This window comes from Ceratotherium simum, chromosome 8 (genome assembly GCF_057802395.1).
Source record: "Ceratotherium simum simum isolate JZ-2026a chromosome 8, ASM5780239v1, whole genome shotgun sequence".
NCBI lineage: Eukaryota > Metazoa > Chordata > Mammalia > Perissodactyla > Rhinocerotidae > Ceratotherium > Ceratotherium simum.
Genome location: NC_141907.1, coordinates 2,809,987 through 2,833,605, shown reverse-complemented (window position 1 = coordinate 2,833,605; position 23,619 = coordinate 2,809,987). Strand labels below are relative to the sequence as shown.

Below are 23,619 nucleotides of genomic sequence, written 5' to 3'. Positions count from 1 at the left end.
TAGGCTGTTTTCCTGTGTCTGGTTTCCCTCACCCGGCATCTGCGTTTCGTCCAGCGGGTGGGTGCAGCAGTAGCGGAGCCCTTTTATTGCTGACGAGTGTCCGGTGCACGGATGTCACTTGTTGATGAACGTTTGGATTTCCAGTTCTGGTTGGAGTCAAATTCATTTCTTCCCTATGTCCCAGCACTGTTCGTTATATAGCCTTTTTTCCCTTTGTCAATTGATTTGGCTGGTGCCTTTGTCAAAACTCAAGTGAACACGCGGTGTGGGTCTGTTTCTAGACTCTGTTCTCTTCACTGGTCCGTTTGTCTGTCCTTATGGCAGACAATGGATTATGGCAGCTTTATAGTGATTTGGAAATCAGGTAGTGTGCATTTTCTTCTTCTTTTTAAAGATTCATTCAAGGTCTTTTGCATTTTCATGTATACTTTAGAATCAGCTTCTCAGTTTTTACAGAAAAGCCTACTGGAATTTTGAGAGGAATCCCCTTGAATACATAGGCCACTTTGGGGAGAATCGACATCTTGACAGTGTTGAGTCTTCACACCTCGAATGGTGTCCGTAACTCCGTTTAGGGAGCTCATCCTTCATTTCTCTCAGCAATGGGCTATTTTCTGTGCCCAGGCCTTCCAGGTTCTCTTTAGATTTATTCCTGGGTACTGGATATTTCATGCTATTTTGAATAGTATGTTTGTACTTCGTTTTTCAATTGTTTGTTTCATGTAACGATCTCATGTCCTGTACCCTACATCCGCGTATTAGCTCTGCATACTTGCTTGTGTCATCTGTCGATACGAGTGTTGCCTCTGCTTTCCCATCGCTGTGCCTTCTCTTTCTGCGCTGGCCGGGCCAGCCAGTCCAGTGCTGAGGAGCAGTGGCAGAAGTGGACATCCTTATCTTATTCTTAGTGGAGTCGTGGTCGTTCTTTCACAGTGGAGTGAATGTTAGCTGCAGGGCTGTTAGGGACGCTCCTACAGATGGAGATTCTATCCTGGTTTGCTGAGAGTTGTTCATTAATGAGTGTTGAGTGTTGTCAACTGCTTTTCGTGTATCTGTGGAGGTGATCAGAGGGGTGTGCTTCTTTACTGCGTTGCTGTGGTGAGCACACCAACTGCGTTTCATGTGCTAAAATAGCCTTGCACTCCTGGCTACATCCCACTGGGTCCTGATGACTGTCCCTTCTCTGTGTGACCAGACTAGATTTGCCAGTACTGGGTTAGGGACTTGTATCCCCGTGTGGTGTTCGTCTTCTGTTACAGAAAGTCTCTGTCATCTTTTGGTATCAGCAGTACATTGGCCTCCTAAAACAAGTTGGGACATGTTCCCGTCTCCATTTTCTGCCATGGTTTGTATAGTATTGGCATTGTTTCTTTCTTAAATGTGCAGTAGAATTTATGGGTGAAGCCGTTATAGGCCTGGAATTTTCCTTGTGCTAAGATTTTTGATTGAGAACTCAATTTTTTAAAATAGATAGGAGGCTGCTTAGATTTTCTAATTCTTCTTGTGTCTTTTTTTAAAGATATGTTTGCCCAGGAATGTCATCTGAGTTGTCAGAATAATTGGCAAAAGGTTGTTGGTGACAGCCCCTTGGCTCCGTGATGTCTGTTGGATTTGTGGTGACTTTCCCCTCTGTCAGCCCTGTGCTGGAATTTATGTTTTCTCTTCTCTGATCAGTCCAGCTAAGGGTCCTTGATGTTATAGGTAATTTTCCCTCAGAGTCAGTTTCAGGTCATTGACTTTCCTCTGTCGTCTGTCTGCTTCCTCTTCATTGACTCTGCTCGTCCTCTTTACCGTCCCTTCTATTTATCTGTGTTCAATTTGCTGTCCTTGCTCCAGCTTCTTATGATGGGAGCTTAGATCATTGATTAAACATATAGGGGCCGGCCCGGCGGTGTAGCAGTTAAGTTCACGCACTCCGCTTCGGGGGCCTGGGGTGTGCAGGTTCAGATCCCGGGCGCGGACCTACACACCACTCAGCAGCCGTGCTGTGGCGGCATCCCTCATGCAAAATAGAGGAAGATGGGCACAGATGTTAGCTCAGGGCTAATCTTCCTCCCGCACTAAAAAAAATAGAAGAATGGACAGTACAATTAACAAGCTTGATCTACTGCACCCATTTAGAGAAAACATTCTTAAATATACATGGAACATTTTAAAAATTGGCTCTGGGGCCAGCCCCGTGGCTTAGCGGTTGGGTGCGTGCGCTCCGCTGCCGGCGGCCCGGGTTCGGATCCCGGGCGCGCACCGAGGCACCGCTTCTCCGGCCATGCTGAGGCCGCGTCCCACATACAGCAACTAGAGGGATGTGCAGCTATGACAGACGGCTATGTACTGGGGCTTTGGGGGAAAAATAAATAAATAAAATCTTTAAAAAAAAAAAAAAATTGGCTCTGTACCAGGACACAAAGCAAATGCCAATAATTTTCACAAAGTAGGTTAGAATGACACAGATGACATTCTTGACCTCAGTGCAATTAAGGAAGAAGTCAGTAACAAAAGAATGGAAATAAGTACAGTTAGAAACTTTAGAAATGCACAGGGATCAAAGAATAAACCGTGTCAGAAATTAGAAAACATTTTCAATTGAATGGTAGTGAAAATACTACCCACCAGAACTTTGGGGATGTGGCTGGAGTGATGCTTAGAGGGAAACTTATAACCATAAATGCTTGTTTTGAAAAAGAACAAGAGAGTTCCACTTCCAGTAACAACAGGCTGGCTTATCTGGACCCTCACACTGAAAATAAATGTGTTGTATTAAATAATACACAGATTTCCTCAAAAGCAGTGGACTCGGACCACCTGTGAAGGTCCGCCTGGGGCAGAATTGAGGGAGCCAGAAGGCAGTGCTGCACTGGAGCACTGAGCGCCTCGCCCCAGGGCTCGGCCATCCAGGCGCACTGGGTTCCAGCCCTGTGCCTCCCTCGGGGAGAGGACAGTTTTTTAATGGATGAAAGAATTAGGCCCCTTACTGGAGAAGACGTCCACGAGGCCACTGAAAAGGTGCCCAACGTCATTAGTCATCAGAGAAAGGCAAGCTGATGAGCACCCATTAGGAGGGCTGAAACCAGGACAGCCCTGGGCCGAGGCTTGGTGACAGTGAGTAGCTACCGGAACTCTCCTGCTGCTGCTGGAGCATACAGAATGCCAAACCACCCTGGGAAACTTGGCAGTTTCTTTTAAAACTTAAACGTTTGCTTATCCTGTGTCCTGGCGATTCCACTACTGCTCCTATCCAAGAGAAATAAATGTGTCTGTCCACAGGAGACCTAAACAAGAATGTCATAGCAACTGTATTTCGTTTAAAACCAGAAACAACCTAAATGACGCTCAGTGGGAGAATAGGTAATAAATTCTGGTATGTTTGTATGATGGAATATGGGAACAGTTGAAAAAGAATGAACTGCTGCTACAACATAGAGGAATCTAAAAACATTATGCTGAGCAAAAGAAGCTAAAGCTAAGAGACCAAATTGGTCCATAGGGATGGAAGTCAAATTCATGGTCAGCTGGCGGGGTGGGCGTTGCCTGGAAAGGGGCAGGAGGGAGCTGTGATGGCAAGTGCCCTCTGTCTCATGTGGGTGGTGGGTACACGGGTCACGCGTGTCAAAGTCTGTCAAGTGTACACTTAGGATTGTGTGGTTTTCTGTTTGTAAAATATAAGAAAGTCCTCAGAGATAAAAGTGCACATATGAAACAAGCACAGGATGCCATAGGATATAGTGAGAACAAAAGGGCTCTTGGGAATTAAACATTTGGTGGCAGAAATAAAACACCCTGAAGACTGAGAAATAAGAGTGGAGGAAATCACACTGAAGTACCACAAAAAAAAGGAAAATAAAAGAGAAAAAGTACAAAAACTTAAAGAGTGACCTCGGTGGTCCAGCAATCTGAATAATAGGACCCAGGAGAGATCAGAGGACGTGGAGAAACCAAGTAATTCTACAACAGTTCCCGCAGCTGCAGAGCAGGTTTCCACAGTGAAAGGCCCCGTAGAGGAGGTGGAAATCATAATTGTGCAACTAAAAGCGGAGGCAATGAGAAGATTGCAACTGTTACAGAAGAGGGGAGAACGGAACTCAGGACAGTCGGAAGGGCCCACGTGCCAGCACAAGCTGCGGGGCTGCAGAGCAGAGCCTTCGAGGTTGTGGAGGAAAAGCCTTTCCAACCGAGGAGTCTGTACCAACCCAGCCGGCAGTAGGTGTGAAAGGGAGTACAGACGTTTTCTAAGCGTGTGGGCGCTCAGATGCCCCCCGTGCCCTCTCTTAGGTTGCTACTGGAGGAAGCACTCCTTAAAACAACAGAGGGAAACCAAGAAAGCAGACGTGAGACCCACGAGGCAGGGTCGACCCAGGAGGGGCTGTGGGGTGAGAGCTGTACAGTGGGCTCCTGAACGGAGCAGGCCAGGAGGCTCCAGAAGAGACTTACTCAAGAAAATGAAATTGATTGACAGCCTAATAAGTTGGACTCTTTTGAGAGGAGATTCGTACAACTAAGGGCGAGTTGACCGTATATTAATGATGAGTGCGCACAGTGAGGGGGTGGGGGTGCTGGGTCTTTGGTAACAAACCTGGTGCACCAATTTGATTCTAAATCATGTGGAATATATCTGATTAAAAATATTAACAAAAACATTACAGATCATTGTTATTGTCTCTTGATAAACACTCCGATAGTAAAGATCAACAGAGAGAAGCAGGCAGTTGGAGGAGAGACTCACGTCCGGTGGACGTAGTTTCCTGTGGAACTACGTGCAGCCTCACTAATAGTCGGAGGTGAAGCCACTGGGCCGGCCCAGTCTTGGAGCCTCCTGCTCCCAGCTGTCTGTCTTTACAGCCGGTTGGGAAGACAACGTGACAAAGCCTGGAGAGTCAGGGTGTGCAGCCTGAGCGGGCCCGGGCCTGCGCAGCGCCCACTCAGCATGGTGCCACGTCCTCGAGGCTGCACAGTCCCGGTGCCCATATGGACCCGTGACAACAGGCCGGCCCCGCCGTGTTGGGACTGCAGAGGTGGGGTGAACCGAGCGCCTCTCCCGCTGAGCAGAAGGCAGGCCACGGGCATGCCAGCAGTAGGTGCCATCCGCACAAACTAAGCAAGCCAAGCAATGTGGGAGTGCAGAGGCCAGACCCCGTGTGTGGTTACCTCTGGGCTGCGAGGCCGAGAATCCAGGCCTCAGCTCTTCTTAGGCTGGGTCGTGGGTACCCGAGGGTCCCTTGTCTGTGTGTCCAAAGTGTCCAGTGACACCTCCCTGTCTCCTTGCAGTCTCTCTCCCCAGAGACAGGGTCCTGGGTCCCTTCCCGAGACTGCACGTGTGCACACACGTGTGAACACAGAAGGTGGCTCATGCTGCCCCACTGCCTGCCTGCTTTCCCCTGGGTGTCCCGAGGGCTTCCTCTCTGGGCGCGAGCTGCCTTTTGTTTTCACAGCCACGCAGCGTTGCAGGATGGACGTGCCCGGCCGCAGGCACCAGTCCCTGTTGACGGGCAGTCAAGTGTCCCGTCCCAACGCTCATATTCCCGGGTTGAGACGCTAAACCCAACCCAGTATGGGTGACCCTGCAGCTCCTCACCAACCTCCAGCTGGGGGCACCCGGGGATGAGGCGACGCCCTGTGGGTCTGTGTACAACCTGCACAGTCTCCCTTACGCCAGCAGGAGGGCCCCAGCCTGGGCCCCCAGAGGCCAGAGGGGACCTGCGGGCAGAGGGCATGAGAGGACACGCAGGGAGCCAGGAGGGCAGTGGCCTGGGGTGTCGCTACAGGGTGCCGGGTGCCCCTGCCCTCAGCAAAGGTGGGGAGCCCTTCCTGGGCTCAAGCTGGGGCACCCCCGTCCACTGCTGTACTACGGCCTGTGGGCCTCACCTCGCAGCTGCAGCAGCTTTGCAGGGGTGACCCCGATGTCAGGTTCCGGCTGCCCTTCACAGCTCCAGAGGAGGGACAGGCGTGTGTCCGGCCCCGCCTCGGCCCTGTGTGGCCGCCCTGGCTGGCTTAGCCCCAGCACTCCTGAAGCCTCCCTGGGCTGGAGGGCAGCCGCCATGCCTCGGGGCAAACCCCTGCCCGTGGCCTTGGCTGGCGTCCTCACTCCCGTGGCCCCTCCACTCTGTGGGCCCCATGGGCACCTCAGTGAGCGCGGACGCTTGTCTCCCTGCACAGCACCCGCTCCCCAACCCACCATCCCTCACATGGTGCCCTTGGCCGAGCCTGGCTGACCCCGCAGGGAACTCCGCTCTCTCCCCGCAGCCACAGGTCTCCAGGTGGATGTTTGCCAGCAGACCCCTTTGCCACCATGGGGCAGAGGACGAGGGGCAAACAGACTCAGGGGCGGGAACGGAAGGGGGCCCAAGTCCTGCTGGGCGTTGGGGTCTGAGCCCGGCCCTTCAGGATGTTTTACGTGGATGCCCACAACCCCATGTTAGCATCACCAAACAGCGGCTTATCCAACTCTGAAAACAGGAGACCCAGACGCAGCCACTCAAGGTCACTGGTAAGGCCCAGGACTCCAAGTTACCTGTTCCAGAGCTGGTGCGTGCTGCTTGCCTGGGGCATGGACATCCAAGCCCCCTCCCGTCCAAGTGGACCCTGACACCGCTGGAGCCCTGGACTGGGGTGCACTGGCCATGCTTTACCCCCCACTTGCAGCTTAAAAGGAAAGTTCTGCTACCCTAGAATGTCCAGAGTGTGCTACTGGGGTCCTTCCAGACGGAGAGCCTGACTTGTTTGCTGGATCAGCCCCAGGGCCTTTGCATCCCACCTGGGACATTCACCCCCATGGGCTCAGGGCTGAGCCTGCTTCCCACCACCTAGGCTTATGGGCTTCCCCAGCAGTCAGAGGTCAGCTCAGAAGATGGGGCAGGGCGAGGGGGGCTGTGTTCTGGGACCCACCAGCCCGAGGGACCCCAGCTGAGGAGGAGAGCGAGAGGAGTGTCAGCTGCTCGTGCTCCCGGGGCAGCTCACCAGATTCCCTGGGTCCCTGGTGGGCTGCGGGAGTGGGGGGAGAGTTGTGGGTGGGCCGTGGTTGGAGCCCCTGGCCCCATCTGGTCTCGGAGACCAGGGTAGGAGGCCCAGCCTGGTGCTTCCCTCTCATGCCCAGGGCCTCGGGAGGAACAGCAGGAAGCCCACCACCAGCTCTGGCAACTTCCCAGTGTCCAGACCCCCATCAGCCAGTGGAGCCGGGACCATCACTCCCCCGATCACTGAGTCACGGAAAGGCCACGTGCCTCCGGCAAGGCCACAGGCAGGGTCAGGAGGAAGCACACCCGGACCCGCCAAGGGGGGGCTAACCGGGCCCTGAGCCCCTCCCCCGTGTCACGACGGCAGAACCGTGTCCAGGGCTGCAGCCCACTGCAAACAGCGTGAGACAGAGGAAGCACCTCATCCTTCAGGAAAATAATGTCGTTGTTAAAAATAGGACAGTAACCATTTTGAACTATTTACACGACTAACAGTGTTGGGTCCCCAGAAGCGACTCGGTCAGGTCAACGCGTGTGGGGCCACGTGGGCGCCTGACAGGTCGGAACGTGGAGCGATCCTCCCGCGCCCAGGGCTCGGGCAGCAGTGGAGGCTCCTGCAAAGGGGGGCAGCCGGGGGCTGGAGGTCCCTGAGCCGACGGCTGCAGGACGCTCAGTGTGGGTGGGGACGTGTGTTTTGCTGAGACATGTCTGTATGGCTGTCATCAGTCGGGTGGCGACCACCTCCAGGCAGGGAGGGCGGTCTGCATCCCAGGGTCCATGAAACAGCTCCCAATCCCCCGGCCGCCTGTGGCTGAGACGCTGCCTCGGGTAACCATCCAGAAGCTCCCTGACACCGGGCACGTGGCCCTCCCGCCTGCTGAGATCCAGAGTGATTAGTTCAGGCCAGAAGAAGGGTCAGCTCTAGGCACCCATGACCAGCGAGGCGAGGAGGGCCGGAACCTTCCACCCACCCGCACCAGGGCACAGGGACCAGCCATGCCCACCGTGCGGCTAGGAAGCCACGAATCACGGAGCCTGGACCACCGGGGATGCAGCAAAGATGACCGCAGAGAGGCCGGGCCCCTCGTGCCCCGGGCCGTTGCCAGCAGAAGGGGGCCGCCTGCTTGGCCGCTCTGGATTGTCCAGTCGTGGCGGGGGTGTCCGGCCGCCTCACTGTGGGGCCCCCATTCTCCTCTGCTCCAGCTCGGGCAGCCGCTCCTCCCGGCTCTGTGCATGCCGGGCCCCCACCCGGTGGGCCACCTCGGTGGCTGTGATGTCGATCTGTGCGTAGCGGGAAGCGCCGGCCCCTGAAAACAGCCCAGGTGAGCCGGCCCCACTGTCCCCTCAGCTTCGCACGAGCCCCACATGGCGTCCCACGGAGGCCTCAGCCTGGACAGGGTGATGGGGGCTGGGGCTGGGAGCTCCACCCACACCATGCACCCAGCCAGGACCTGAGCGGGGAGGTCCCCACGTGAGGACGCAGGCAGGGTGACACCTTCGGGGACACAGCTCAGCAGGAGGAAGAGGACCTTGCTGAGGGCTGAGGTGCCAGGCATGGAGGTTAAGGGCTCCAGGGCCCCCAGGGCTGCAGGCCCAGCACCTGTCGGGCCCCAGGCGGGGACGCACCTCGGATCCCCGCGCCCGCCTCCGGGAGCTCCAGGCCCATGTAGTGCAGCTGCGTCGTGGAGGAGGGGCTGGCGGGGAGGTTCACGTAGGTGGGCGCCTCGCGGCGCGGGCTCTCGGGCCCCAGGGCTCCTGTGGAGAGGGGGCTGTGAGTCCAAGGGCTGAGCTGACCAAGACTGTTCAGCAGAGAGCTCCCCACCCACCCCACCCCTCACATCTCCCACCCTCCACCTCTCCAGGGCCTAGGGGGCCTCCCCCACTCCCTGATTTCCCTGGACCATCGTTGCCCATCCTGAGACCCCCCTACGTCCCTCCTTGATCCAGGCGCCCGCCTTTCTCTTCCCTTCACCACTGAGCTTCTGGAAAGGGTGTGCCCCCATCCCGTACACGCTCTGCCTGCTGCAGTGGGTGGGCCGCCACTGAGCTGCCCCCCACACAGGCCCCCATGGCCCGCCAGAGTCAAGCGACCACACTCTTCCATCCTCCCTGCCGCGCACCCTCAGCCCCTCATTCCTATGACTGTCCCTCCCGGCCATTTTGTCCTTGGCTCCCCAGCGCCCTGCCCCTCCCAGGCAGGACACCCCTGCCCTGTCCACGCCCCAGCCCTTGCCCTCAGAGGTCCTCCTCGGTCACTCCGCCTGCTCCAGTCTTCAGGAACCCGCTCTGGACTGGTGACCCCCAGGGGACCTTCCCTGAGCACAGGCCCACACTTCCATCCACAGTGACACCTCCTCCGGGATGGCCCCAGGCACTTCAAGGCCCCTCCCCCGATCCAAGAAACTGCTCCCCTGCCCTGTCCCATGTCCCAGCAGCTGATGGTGCGGGCCACTCAGTGCTGGAATGAGGAGGTCCTGGGCAAACCAGGACCATTGGTCACCCCTGCTGGAGACCCGCTGCCCTCCAGGGAGCACGGACAGCACGAGCTTCCTTCGGGCCCTCGGTTGCCGGGGCCCACATGGGGCACGGCGAGGTCATGTAGCTGGCCTCGATCTGGCAGCTCGCAGTGTCCTGCGCCCTCATCAAACAGGACGGGCTGAGTGTTTCCAATCCCCAGAAAATCTCCGCTCCGAGGAGAGGATTTCCGTAAATCCGCTGCGTTTATAGCTCACGGAATCCACCACGAGAAAAGATGACCTCCGCCCACGCAGCCAGCAGCCAGGCACAGGGAGCGCCTTGGTGGGCGTGCAGGGCCAGGGCCCTCTGCCCCCCAGGCGGCAAGGAGGGGCCTGCGACACCATGTCCAGGGGAATCCAAGGACCCATTCGTACTCCCAACAAACAGTGAGGACCCTCCCCGGCCAGGCCAGGTGGGCCCTGGCACACAGAGGGGCAGACGCAGCCCCTCCCCCATGTCATCCACCACAACAGGCAGAGGCGCCCAGGGGAGGCACCTAGACCAGCGGGGCCAGGGGAAATCAGGGCAGGCTGCCTGGAGAAGGGGGCATGAGCCAAGAGGGGTGGAGACAAGCAGGGATGGCAGGTGAAGCAGGCGGGGGCAAAGGCCTGGCTGGAGCTGGGAGACCCGGCAGGGGGGCTGAGACAGGGTCTGAGGGGAGTCTAGGAAGGAGGCCCAGCCTCCACACAGGGGTCTCTCAAAGGCAAAAGGGCCTCTGGGGCTTGACCCAAGGTCATGGCCTCTAAGGAGTGTTTGTGTGAGCCAGGGGGTACTGCGTCTCATACCTGCCCCAAACTGTGCCTCCCCCGGAGGAAAGCCCCCACCCCTGCTCTCCTTCCACGGCCCCCTCTGGTCCCCGCCCCACCCCTAGCTCACCGCCCATCTCCCTCGGCCGGTTCAGTCTGTTTGGGCTTCTTGTGAGCATCTTATAAGCTGCCTCACATGCTTCCCGGAACAAAGCCAAGAACAGGTGAGTGCTGCCCGGCCTCTCCCCAGACCATGCAGGCCTGGTCCCACCGCCCTACCGCCACCGCCCATCCCCGTGGCTCTGGCCACACTTCCTCGGGTCCCATTCATCTCTGTCCCCCGCCAGACCCAGGGCGCCACCCTCCCCAGCCCCTGGCCTCAGTGGAAAGGATCCGTGTCCCCCAGCAGATCCTGACGCCTGTCCTCCCCGCCCCATCAGCGCCGGTCCCGTCCCGGTTCCCGGGGCGCGCACGCCTTTTCTGAGTAACAGACACCCCCCCAGGCATGGGTGGCTCTGGGGAGAGGCATCCAGGATCGCCTGGGAGGCCACCTGCAGCCTCTTGTTGTCAGGGGATGGTCCTCAGGGCCCCATCCCAACCCGGGGACCCCCAAGGCCGGTGGGCATGGGGCCTTCCTGTGGGCCCATCTGACCCTGCTTGCCCGGGTCCCTGCCAGTCCCCTCCTGCCCCCGGAGGGATGTCCACTCCGGGTGGGCCTGGGCCCTGCTCGGCCTGCAGGGTCTGACCCCAAACGGATGCCACGCGCCTCTGAGGAAGGGATAGTCTAAGCTTGTTCGGGACCCGCCCCCCGCCGGAGGCTCCACCGAGAAAATGAGGCCCAGAGCTGACCCCTGACCTCCAGCCACCCCGCCCCACCCGCTCGAGGCCAACCTCCCCCGACCTTCAGCCTCTCTCCCAACTTGCTGGCCTCCCCCGCGAGAGCCAGCGTCCGCCGACCTTCACCTTCTAACCCGGCTTCTCCAGGACCCTGGGGTGGCCCCGCGTCTCTCCCTCGCTCGCTGCCCGGACCTCCCCCACCACAGTCACCATCACCCCGACCATCAAGGGTCTCCCGGACCATCGCTCACCTCTGTTCTCTGTCGCCTTGAGGACACGGCGCCCTCCTAGAGGCTGGGGCTCCAGGCCAGCCCTGACCCTGTCCCCTCTGTCCATGCACCCCTCCCGGGCAGGCTGGCCACACTCAGCCACCTGTCCTCCGCTCGCTGCCCTGCCTTGCCCCACCCTGGCCAGGGCTGGCCTGGCTGCACACTGCCACCCTTCTGACCTGTCACCCCTCTGGCCCCTGTGACCCCTCGGTCCACTGTCACCCACTGTCCACAATCACCCTCTGTCCACTGTCACCCTCTGTCCACTGTCACCCACAGTTCACTGTCACCCTCTGTCCACTGTCCCCCTCTGTCCACTGTCACCCACTGTCCAGTCACCCTCTGTCCACTGTCCCCCACTGTCCACTGTCCCCCTGTGTCCACTGTCGCCCACTGTCCACTGTCACCCTCTGTCCACTGTCCCCCACTGTCCACTGTCACCCTCTGTCCACTGTCCCCCTCTGTCCACTGTCACGCACTGTCTAGTCACCCTCTGTCCACTGTCCCCCACTGTCCACTGTCCCGCTCTGTCCACTGTCGCCAACTGTCCACTGTCACCCTGACCACTGTCACCCTCTGTCCACTGTCACCCACTGTCCACTGTCCCCCTCTGTCCACTGTGACCCACTGTCCACTGTCACCCTCTGTCCACTGTCCGCCACTGTCCACTGTCCCCCTCTGTCCACTGTCGCCCACTGTCCACTGTCACCCTCTGTCCACTGTCCCCCACTGTCCACTGTCACCCTCTGTCCACTGTCCCCCTCTGTCCACTGTCACGCACTGTCTAGTCACCCTCTGTTCACTGTCCCCCACTGTCCACTGTCCCCCTCTGTCCACTGTCGCCAACTGTCCACTGTCACCCTGACCACTGTCACCCTCTGTCCACTGTCACCCACTGTCCACTGTCCCCCTCTGTCCACTGTGACCCACTGTCCACTGTCACCCTCTGTCCACTGTCCGCCACTGTCCACTGTCCCCCACTGTCCACTGTCCCCCACTGTCCACTGTCACCCTCTGTCCACTGTCCCCCTCTGTCCACTGTCACGCACTGTCTAGTCACCCTCTGTCCACTGTCGCCCACTGTCCACTGTCACCCTCTGTCCACTGTCCCCCACTGTCCACTGTCACCCTCTGTCCACTGTCCCCCTCTGTCCACTGTCACGCACTGTCTAGTCACCCTCTGTCCACTGTCCCCCACTGTCCACTGTCCCCCTCTGTCCACTGTCGCCAACTGTCCACTGTCACCCTGACCACTGTCACCCTCTGTCCACTGTCACCCACTGTCCACTGTCCCCCTCTGTCCACTGTGACCCACTGTCCACTGTCACCCTCTGTCCACTGTCCGCCACTGTCCACTGTCCCCCACTGTCCACTGTCCCCCACTGTCCACTGTCACCCTCTGTCCACTGTCCCCCTCTGTCCACTGTCACGCACTGTCTAGTCACCCTCTGTCCACTGTCACCCACTGTCCACTGTCACCCTCTGTCCACTGTCACCCACTGTCCACTGTCACCCTCTGTCCACTGTGACCCACTGTCTACTGTCACCCTCTGTCCACTGTCCCCCTCTGTCCACTGTCCCCCACTGTCTAGTCACCCTCTGTCCACTGTCCCCCACTGTCCACTGTCCCCCTCTGTCCACTGTCGCCCACTGTCCACTGTCACCCACTGTCCACTGTCACCCTCTGTCCACTGTCCCCCACTGTCCACTGTCACCCTCTGTCCACTGTGACCCACTGTCCACTGTCACCCTCTGTCCACTGTCCCCCACTGTCCACTGTCACCCTCTGTCCACTGTCCCCCTCTGTCCACTGTCCCCCCCCTGTCCACTGCCCCCCACTGTCCCCTGTCCCCACTGTCCACTGTCACCCTCTGTCCACTGTCCCCCACTGTCCACAGTCACTGCTCTGTCCACTGTCCCCCACTGTCCACTGTCACCCTCTGTCCACTGTCCCCCACTGTCCACAGTCACTGCTCTGTCCACTGTCCCCCACTGTCCACTGTCACCCTCTGTCCACTGTCCCCCACTGTCCACAGTCACTGCTCTGTCCACTGTCACCCCTCTGTCCACTCTCCCCCTCTGTCCACTGTCACTCCGCTGCCCTATCTGGTACAGACTTTCTGGCTGGGCTGTAACTGCGGCCACCTCCACCGCCACATCCCTTGTCCCACGGCTGTATGGGAGCTGGTCCCAAAGCCGGGCCTACCTGCGCGCGCCGTCAGGATCCCAGGTGGGGAGGCAGCCGCTCCCTAGACCAAAGAGAACAGGCATCAGTCTGTCCACTTGCTCCCACTCATCCTGCCCCGTCCTGAGAACCAGATGCTAACCCCAGGGGGGACACAGGTCACTGGGGGCTAGACCACCCACAGGGGAGAGCAGCCTGAGGCTCGACTCCTCCTCTCCAGGGGCCCCTCACCACATGCCCTAGGACTCCGGCCGACCCGCGAGCCCTGATGCCCACATGACCCCGTCTGGGGAAAGGGTGGGAACTTCGGGCCCCCCGGCCAAACCCAGCCCTGCCTGTCCTTGTAAACACGTCTCGTTGGCTCACAGCCCCACCGTCCACCATGTGCGGCCCGCTGCGCAGCGGGATTTGTAGCCAGATGCACAGGGCTGTGACATGCGTGCCCTGGCCCTGGGCCCTGCCGGCCACTGTAAGCAGCACCTGCGAGGGGGTCCACCCAGGACCCCGTGAGAGGAGCCAAGTCCCCCAGACCGCAGCATCTCCTCGCGGTGCCCCATTGGAGGTTCGGACAGACTCGGGGGAAGAGGCGGTGTTGGGCTGTGGTGGTCTAGAGCCGGGGGGAAGGGTCAGCCAGAAGATCAGGAGGGAGGGACGGTGACCCACGGCTGGCACGTTCATTGCTGCTGGGCTGCCATCTCCCAAAGCCCTCAGGACAGGCCACACCAGGGCCAAGGCATGTAACCGGAAAGGGTCGGGCATCCGCAGTGCTTCTGGGGAGCGTGCCGGGCAGTGGGCCCTCGTGGGGGGCAGGGTCTGGAATGGGGGTGCAGAAGCCCGACCCACTCTCTGGGAGGGCAGAGGTGGGTGCCATGGACCCAGGACACAGCACCCTGACCCTGGTCCTGAGCCAGGCTGGAGGGACGCCCTGAGCACGCTGGGCTGGTCTAACCTGTCACATATATCAAGACATCCGCGTGCAGCCCTGGCGACTTGGGCGGGGTGTGTCTGAGCTCCGACACCTGGGACGAGAGGCCTCCCCCCACCCCCCGGAAGGCCGTCACACACACACGGGCCTCTGGACCTGAGTCCTCGCCCACCTCCGCAGGCCTGTGACACAGGAGGTCAGCCACCTGCCTCAGGAGCCCCACGCGCGGCTGCTCAGAGCCCCACCTGAGATGGCACCCGCCTGGGGCCAGTCCTGCAGCTGCAGCGCCAGACCCAAACGCTGCCTGTGGGCGGGATGCAGCAAGACGCCATGGAAAACGAGCGGACGCAGACCCACCTTGTCCCCCCAGGGTGCCAGGACCAAGGTGGGGCAAGTGGGCTGCGCAGCCCCGGGGAGGTGAGGAGGACTTGTGCTGAGGGCCTGCTCCCCAAGTTGTCCCAGCCCTGACATCCGATAGAAAGCCCCAGGGCACCTGAGAAGAACCCCCACACTGCCCGCCCCACCCTGGGGAGGAAGAGAGGAGCTGGTGACCCTGCGGCGCCGGAGCCCCTCACGGCTCCCAAGCAGGAGCAAGAGGCCCACCACGTGAGCACGTTGGGGAGAACAGAGGAAGGCGAATGCCTCCTGCGACACCCCCACCGTGAAAGGCTGTTCTGGTGCCCCGCCCAGCCCCACGGGGCAAGAAGCCACCGTGCCCACCACCTCATCCCCTGGGGCCGCCAGGGATCTGGGGAAAGACTGAGGCACGCTCACTCTGGGGGGCCAGGCCCTCCTCCTCCTGAGCCACCCCATCGCACTAGATGTCATGGGCTCCAACAGTCCCCAGAGGGTCACAGTGGTCAGCGGGCACTCCCACGAAGGGCCCCTCCCTCTTCTGGTGAGGACCTCATGCCATCGGCCCAGGCCCCACCCGCCCAGGTCCTCGGCCACGCCTCCTCCAGCCAAGGGCCCCCAGCAAGACCGAGTCCCCACCTGGCGGGCCACAGTCCACTCCTCCAGCCTCACCCCCAGATGGCCGTTCCCTGGAGTCCCAGCCATCAACCTCAGTCAAGGAGACCCGAGTCCACAGCCAGGATACCCACACGGGAGGGGCACGCAGACGCCCAGCTCCAGCCCGCCCTCGCTTCACATGGCGAGGGCCAGTCACTCAGCCACTGGGGCCTGTCTCTTCTGGTCAGAGGAATGCCTGCCCCACCCCGGCTGCACCCACACAGGAGACCCGCGGGAGAACAGTGGGACCAAGCCCAGGTGACGAGGGGCTCTGGCCAGAGCAGACAGCCCAGCCCCCCAGGGCTACCCCAGCCAGCTCCCCGGCAGCAGCCGCTCACAGCCTGATTTCTTTTGCAACAAGATTGGCAGGGCCTCTGGGGAGGTGAGAGCACCGTGTGTGTGATGACGACTCTTGTCACCAGGCCTCCACCCAGCACTCACGTGCATCCTCTCATCGATCCACTCGGTGTGCCCAGGGAGGTGGGGACTGGTGTCCCCCCTATGAAGAGGAAACTGAGGCTCAGACAGGTGTGGTGACTTGCCTGGGGCCACCAAGCTGGCCTTTCCCAGCGCTGCAGTGCGGCGGGAGCCCCCCGGCTCCCCTGGCAGAGTGGGCCCCCACTGGTTGGTGAGCAAGGGTGAAAATGGGCGTGGCAGGGCAGGGTCCCCAGGATGTGCAGGGGGTCTGAGCTGGGATCCCCGGAGCTCTGCCCGCATGAGGGAGACAGGGAGGGGCTGTGCCAGGCTCAGAGCCAAGGCCCTCACTGGCCCAGAAAGCGGCGTGTCCCCCCTCACCTGCCTGAGCCCAAGGGACCACCAAGGACCTCACTGTGGCCTGCAGTGAACACACAGGAACACACCACCTATGTGCGCACACATCCCACAGACCACACACACACGTGTGCACACACCACGCATGCAACTCACATGTGCGTGAGCACATGCACACGTGTGCACACCAAACATATGTGCATGCAACTCACATGTGCACACAGGCACACACCACACACAAATGCCTGTACATGCACACACATCATGCACATGCAAACATCACACACGTTTACACGTGTGCACCATGTTACACATGTGCACACGTTACACGTGCACACACCACATACATGCATGTGAATGCATGCGCGCGCACACACACACAGGCCCCGTGAGCGTCTGGAGCCGCCTCTCCTTCTTCACGCCTCGAGCGCATTCAGGCTGAAGGCTGACTAGGCTGCGAGGTCTCACGCTGCTCTCCTGAGCTCAGGCCAAGGGGGCTGGGCCCTGGATTCCAGAGAAGGCCAGAGGCCCCCTGGGAGGGCCAGGGTGGGAGGTGGAGGGGGCTGGCCAAATGGAAAAGGACAAGACGCTAAGAAAAGAACATTTTATTTCCAGTCTAAGAATGTATTACAAACAGTGTCAGATTTTAAAAATGTAAAAGAGCAACAAACGTCCTCAGCCAGCAGCGCAGGTACAAAGCGGCAGATTTACAGGAAGCCGTGTGCCCCTGGATGGGGGCTGATTCCAGACCGTAGGAACGAAGCCAACAGAGAGTCCACAATCGGACGGCCACGGGCCACGCATCTCGCGGGAGCATCTGAAATGGCAGAACGCACACAGCAGGCCACGAGGCTGCACTCCATGCAGGTGAGCAGACGGACCCCGGAGGGCGCAGAAGGGGCACAGTGCCAGGGGGTGACCCACCGGCAGAGTCTGGCCTCTGAGTGCAAACGGACGGGCCCTCCGAGCCCTGGCAGCCTCTGGTCCTGACCCCCGCCTGCCGGCTCCCAGCCAGGAGTGCGGAGGGGAGTGCAGGGCCCCAGCACTGTCACAGCTGGGCCTCCTGGCAAGCTGACCCTGCTGAGCCGGCCCGACAGAAGGAGACCACTGCCCGGCCCTGCCCACTCCTCGCCCGAGAGCCGTCAGGTTCAGGGAAAGGCTGGTGTGGGGCGAGCCACGGGGGTCTTGAGTCCCAGACCCCACAAGTCCCTGGGCCTCCTGAGCCTCAGTTTCCTCTTCTGTGGGATGGGCGACCTGTGGATGCTGCTTTAGGGGCAGGCAAGGGGCAAACGGGTAAAGCTCGTCACACACACCACGGGACGCACAGGGAGGTTAGCCTTGGGCTTGCATTCACAGGACTGGGGTGTCTGGGTGCTGTGGAGGGATTTGATTTTTAGCGGGCAGCGTGACTGTGCACCATGGAGGGGACCCGGGCTGAAATGTAAGGCCGTCCACGAGGTAGGTCGGGGAGGAGGCCTCCTGGCCTGAGCACCCCAAGCGCACAGCGCCAGCCGGCAGGGACGCGGGGCCTGCCTGCGCCCCCAGCACCTGATCCTTGGGCTTTGGCCTCTGCAGACCCCGGCCTGCCCCACGCAGTCTCCCACTTTCCAGAACGCACTTCTGCTGCATCCAAGTCGGACCTCCCCCGCCTCGTGGCCCCTCCCAGAGGCCCCGCTCCCCCACCCACCGGGCCCTCCCCACTGAGCCGCACAGTCCAGGCTTCACCAATGGCACGCAGGGCAGCCCCTGGGCGAGGGGGCAAGTGCCCCCTCCTCTCCTGTGGGGGCGTGGGCGGGCCAAAGCCAGCCTCTGGCGAGGCCTGGGCTGCGCTCTTAGGGCGGGGGGTTTACCTTGAGGCCTCCACAGACGGGACACGCGGAAAAGAAAGCGGTTGGGGGCCCGGCGGGGGGCACGGCCGCCTCCCAGGACTCGCCGGGGGCCGGGCTGGGCAGTGCGGGCTCGCCGCCGGGGGCCTCCGTCGCCTGTCCCCGCCGTCTCGCACCCAGCCAGCCGGAGGGACAGGCCGCGGACGTCTGGCCGCCCGAGTCCCCGGGCCCCGCGCTGTCGGGGCCGCCGTGCGCCGCGGGCGGGTCGCGGGGGCCGAGGCGCAGGCTGCGCGGCGTGTCGTAGTGGGGCCTCAGCGCAGCGGGCACCTGGTACTCGGCCGCGCCCGGCGGGCAGGCGCACAGGCTGGGCTCGGGCGCCCCCGCCGGCGGCAGGCTGAGCAGCGAGCCGAAGTCGTCGCCAGCGCGCCACACGTCCAGGCTGCTGCCGGCGCAGGACGAGAAGCTGCCCGAGTAGGAGGAGTGGCTGCCCGTGGCGATGCCGCTGTCCGACGAGCTCTGGCGGCCAACCTCCTGCAGCTGCCGCGGCCGCAGCGGCTTCGGGGGCGGCCTCGAGGCGCCCAGCGCGGCCTCCCCAGGGGCCTGGGCCGCCGCCAGCCCGGGCCCCTCTTGCAACGTGCCGGCCGAGGACGAGGACTGCTCTGGCCACGCTGTGAGCCGGCTGCTGGCGCTGACGTCCGAGTGGCTGGCCTCCGACGACGAGCTGGACAGGCTGCGGTCATCCCCTGAGACGGAGAGCGGCGGCTGAGGCTGCTGCAGGGGCTGGGGGAGGTCAGCGGGGGCTGGGGGGCTGGGTTAGAGCTGACGTCCAGAACCCACCCGACTCCCCACCCCATCAAGGCCGGCACTCTCGTCTCGAGCCCCGCCCCGCCCCAGGCGCCCCCTGGAGGCTGGAGCACACCGCCCACCAGAGCCCCTCTCCCCACACCGACCTCCCCTCCACTCCGGCCCTCTCTAGAACCCGCGCCCCTCCCCTCTGTCCCCCTCAGCCACCGCCCTCTGGAAACCCGACGTGACCCCCTCCCCCAGGAAGGTAAAAGCTCAAACTTGAGACGCACTGCTCCCGGGGCGGGCCTGGACAGGAGGGGAGGAGGCCACTGTCCCCACTGTGCACCATCCCCACTGTGCAGCAATCAGAGGGCAGACAGGGCCCGCAGACCCCCCCTGCTCTGGCCGGGAGACCCCAGTGCAGCCCCCCGGGCTGGCCGCCCTCACGAGAGCTGCAGCGGCCCCCGAGGGGCTTCCCATGAACTGCAGCAACCGAGAGGCGGGGGCCGCTGAGGAGGGGCTCTGCTCCCTGCAGCCGGCACCCCTGAGCCTCCCTGGGCACCAGTGGTGAAACTGGAGTGCGAGAGGCCGTGGCCTCGCCCAGGCCACACGGCTGTGAGCAGGGAATTCAAACCCCACCCGCCAGCCAGCTCTTGTGGCAGCACCACACTGCCCGTCAGCGCTTAGTGTTTGTGAAATGGAAGGGAACAAACGAATGATCAGGAGGAGAGGAACAAACGAACGAACCCTAAGGAGATGAATGAAGAGGAGCAAAAAGAATGAAGAAATGAATGATCAGGAGGGAGCTGAATGCATGAATGAGCCTGAGGGAAAGGAATGAATGAATGAACTTGAGGGAGATGAATGAATGATGAGGGGGAGTAATGAATGAATGATCAGGAGGGAGCAAAATGAATGAATGAGTGATCAGGACCTTGGAGGTCGGCTTAGAGGGACAGCCCGGCCCCCACTGCTGCCCCTCCCCACAGCCCAGGCCGAGGCCACAGCCCACCCTACCTCCGCTGCCTGGCCGGCAGGAATGGGAGAGGAGGCTGAGCCGCTTCTCCAACTGCAGGGCCTCCAGGGCCTCCTGGGCCACGCGCTCCTCCACCGTGGCGGGACCCCCAGGGCTCAGGTCTGCGGCGGAGAAGAGACTCAACAGAGGAGGAAACCCCAGCCCTCTCCCCGCAAGACCCTCAGCTACAACCCACATGCTGCCCAGGACGTCACGGTGAGCCCAGCACTGCCAGGGCCACGCACACCCGGGTCCAGCCCCAACACCTGTGCCCCGGCCAGGACATCAACTTTGGGGCACCCAAACCACCCGCATCCAGATCTTCCGGCCACCAGCCTGTGTCCTGTGCCTGTGGACAGCCCCCCGGCCACCCTATGTCTGTGGACAGCTCCAGACTATCAGCCTGTGTCTTGTACCATGGACAGCCCCCCACTGACCACCAGCCTCTGTCCTGTGCCCCAAAGCTGACAGGCCTTGTGGTGGGGACCGACCTCGTGACACCCAGGGTCACGACGCCAGGCACGCCCTCCTGACCATTTCCCATCTGGCAGATGGTGGGGTAGCAAGATGCTGGCGAGTACAGACTCACAGCTCAACCACCGGCCCTCCCTGAGCCCCACATCCACGTCTGCAAACTGCGGATGCAGAGACAGGGCGCCCCAGCCAGGGCGGCGCCAAGACGGGAATGCACAGGACGTGCTCAGGGCAGGGTGGACCCCGGACTCTAATCTCTCCCTTCCCCTTGCCGACTGTCTACAGGAGGCGGGTTCTGCCTCTGGGCCTCGGAGTCCACGTGGGTCTGACCGAGCAAGGGTCAGCACTAGAGGACACCTGAAAGTCGGGAGTGTGAGGCTTCTGCCCTCGTGCAGGCCACATCTCAGGAGTCCCCGACAATCACAGGGCTTCGAAGAGATGCTGGCCAGGCACAGAGGGCGGAGCCCCACCAGCCCTGTCCACATCCCTGCCGTCTACACCCCCACCATCCACACCCCCACTGTCCACACCAACCCCCTTGGGCTCCCTGCCGCCCACACCCCATCTGCAGCGCAAGGCAGGAGAAGGCCAGCAGAGGGCGATGCTGCACCGTCCAGCGGAGCCTGGACGGTCCAGGCTCTGGACGGTCCAGAGCAGCCAGCTCTGGACCCAGGGGCTGCCTCCTTCCTCCCTAGTCCATCTCCCACCCTGCGGCCCGTGTAGGGGGTCAGGAGGTTGAGGGGCCGCACTGGGAGAAGGGGGACCTGGCACGTCACCTGCCTCTGTCCTCCCAGGCGGCCCCATCTGCCCTCGCCCTGGCTGTGGTGCCACACAAGGAGACTGGAGGTGTGAGCTCATTGACCCTGCCACATGGCCGCAGGCCCTGGTCTCCTCCTGGACAACAGGACAAGCACTGCCTCACTGAGCAATCCTGGGTACCACCCACCCTGTGGGCCTCTGTCAAGGGAAGCCATAGTGACCAGGACAACCCCTTGTCCCTCCAACGGCAGCTGGGCTCCGGCCTCTCCAGCCAGAGGGCAGACCTCACCCCGGGGGTCCAGCACCGTCCCTGGCCCAGGACTCTGGACGAATGGTGCCAGGGAGGAGGGTGGGGACAGGATGAGGGAGGCTCAGTGCACCCTTGCGGCCCCCAGTGCACTGAGACCCCACACACCAGGCAACCCCACAAGTCGGCTGCCGGCCCGAATGCTGGGTGGCCGGAGCCAGGCCTGACCCCAGCCCCCAGTCCAGCGACCTCCAGCAGGGCCCCGCCCGGCTCTGGGGGACGGGGCGGGCTCCGAAGGTGTCCTGGAGCCCCGCTCCAGGCTTCTCAGCTGCGCGTGGGCAGGAGGGCGGAGGCGGAGGGAAGGCAGCCCACCGCGCCCGGCTGACAGAGCCAGCCCACCCTCCCGCCAGGCCCCGACCCGCACGCACCTGGGAGGACCGGCCGCAGCCCAAAGGGGCCCCTGGTCGGGGAGATGCCGCGGACGATGCAGTCGAACAGGAAGCTGATCCGCTCTCCCTCGGCCGAGGACAGGAAGAAGACTCCGGCCCCTGCAGGGGGAGGACAGGCCCCGCGTCAGCCGGGCGGGCACGGGTGGGGTGGGACCCTGCGGGGCGGGCTGGGGGAAACCTGAGCAAACCCACGAGACCATCCCGCCGGGAGCAGTGTCCCCAGAGCACCCTGTGTGAGTCTCTTCCTGGTAAGCCCGCCACGTCCTTCACACACACACACACACACACACACACACACACACACACACGAGTCGTCCAGGCGGCTGGGGCCACACACCTGGCTCTCCCGGGCCCGTGCACACCAGCCCTGCCTGGGCAACCTCGCTGCGAGGCAGGAAGGCGGTGGGAGAGGGAGTCCTGACCTGCTGGTCCCGGGTCTTCCGGGTCAGCCATCTCCGGCTGCTTCTGGAGGATGGTGCCCACGGGAGGAGGCCGATGAGGGCGTCCTGGCTGCACGGGAGAGCCCGGCTGCCCCTCCCTCGTGTCCCCATGCTCATTTGAGGGATGGGGCCTGCCTAGATTGGGGTTCACATCCCTGCAAGGGCTGCAAGACCTCGGTCACGTGGGGTGAACTCCCCCTGGTTTCCTTCCCCGGGGCTGTCGTGAGGGCTAAATACGGGGTTGGTAAAATGCGTGTGGTGGTGCCTGCCCCACAAATGAGGCGTCCACCACTGCTGGGGCCACCGAGGCCCCCTCCCCTCTTCCTGGGTGCGTTTTCGGGCGAGAAACCGGAGCCCACGGCATAAAGGTACTGAGGCCGTGCCTGCGGGGCTCCCACCAGCTGAGGGAAGGCCCCAGCATGGGGCCCCAGCCCAGGCAGGGGGTGCTCAGATGGAGGGGGCACCTGGAGCCTGCGGCGCCCACGGGGCCAGCACAGAGAGCAGGCCGGTGAGTCAGCTCGGCCCTGTGCCCCAGGCCCGCACGCCCTCCCGCTGGGCCCCGAGCCCCAGCCAGAGTGAATGAAATCCCTCGCCAACTGCCTGCGAGTGAATGGGGACGCGGGGCCACGTGGGGCTGGCTGCTGGTGTGGCGTCACCGCGCAAGAATCCCTCAGCACTCGCCCTCTGCCCGTTGCCCAAAGAAAGGCACGCTCCCTCTGGAAGGGAAGGTTCTGGGGATGCTGACGGGGAGGGAGGAGAAAGCTCTGCACTAAAACCTCTGCCGCGGTCACGGTCATGCCCCGCCTTCCCCGAACTCCAGGGCCCCGCCAGCCCCACACGTGGCAGCGCCCCCGGGGCCTGCGGCAGCACCTCCGGCGTTGGAGCTCCGTCGCGCAGCGCCCGGGAACCGGGGCTGGGCTCGTCCTGGCCCACGGGGCTCCTGAGCAGGAGAAAGCAGAGGCGAGGCGTGCGGTGGGGGCCGAGGCCCGCCTGGGCCCCTCAGAAAGGCCCTGGTGGATGGGCCTCCAGCCGGGGGACGCGGCGAGAACCTGTGCCCAGGACCTTGGCTGGAGGGCAGGCGAGGGGAAGGCCCTCACACGGGCCACCAGCCCACTCACAGCGTCCCTGTCCCATCACCGCCCCGCCAGGCCCTCACGAAGGGCCGGGCCTCTAATCCCGAGCTCACGGTCAGCTGGCAGAGGCAGAGGCACAGCCAGTGCCCCGACTATAAAAAACCACATTACGAAGGGAGCCGGGCCGGCGGCATTCCACTGGGGCGGCCGCCGAGCGCCACATGCCCTGAAGACACCGCCGTGCCACCACCCCGGCTGGCCTGCAGGGGCTCCCTGGGGGGAAGCTCGTCCCCGAGGGCCTGACTGCCTGGGCTCGCTGCCCTCTCGGGGGCCCTCCAAGAC

The 23,619-nt window shown here is 62.1% G+C and overlaps 1 protein-coding gene across 1 annotated transcript in view; it reads right to left on the bottom strand.

Moving 5' to 3' along the window:
• Positions 1-8,117: 8,117 nt before the first annotated feature.
• Positions 8,118-23,619, bottom strand: part of DOK7 (docking protein 7) — a 37,255-nt gene continuing 21,753 nt past the window's right edge. Inside the window, exons 8-15 of the mRNA XM_087434740.1 lie at positions 23,323-23,396; positions 23,044-23,144; positions 21,744-21,863; positions 19,838-19,957; positions 18,059-18,777; positions 13,523-13,565; positions 8,574-8,702; positions 8,118-8,254 (exon numbers count right to left, since the gene is read on the bottom strand). Of these exons, the coding sequence (XP_087290866.1) occupies positions 8,118-8,254; positions 8,574-8,702; positions 13,523-13,565; positions 18,059-18,777; positions 19,838-19,957; positions 21,744-21,863; positions 23,044-23,144; positions 23,323-23,396 (1,443 nt within the window). The remainder of the gene's footprint in view (positions 8,255-8,573; positions 8,703-13,522; positions 13,566-18,058; positions 18,778-19,837; positions 19,958-21,743; positions 21,864-23,043; positions 23,145-23,322; positions 23,397-23,619) is intronic.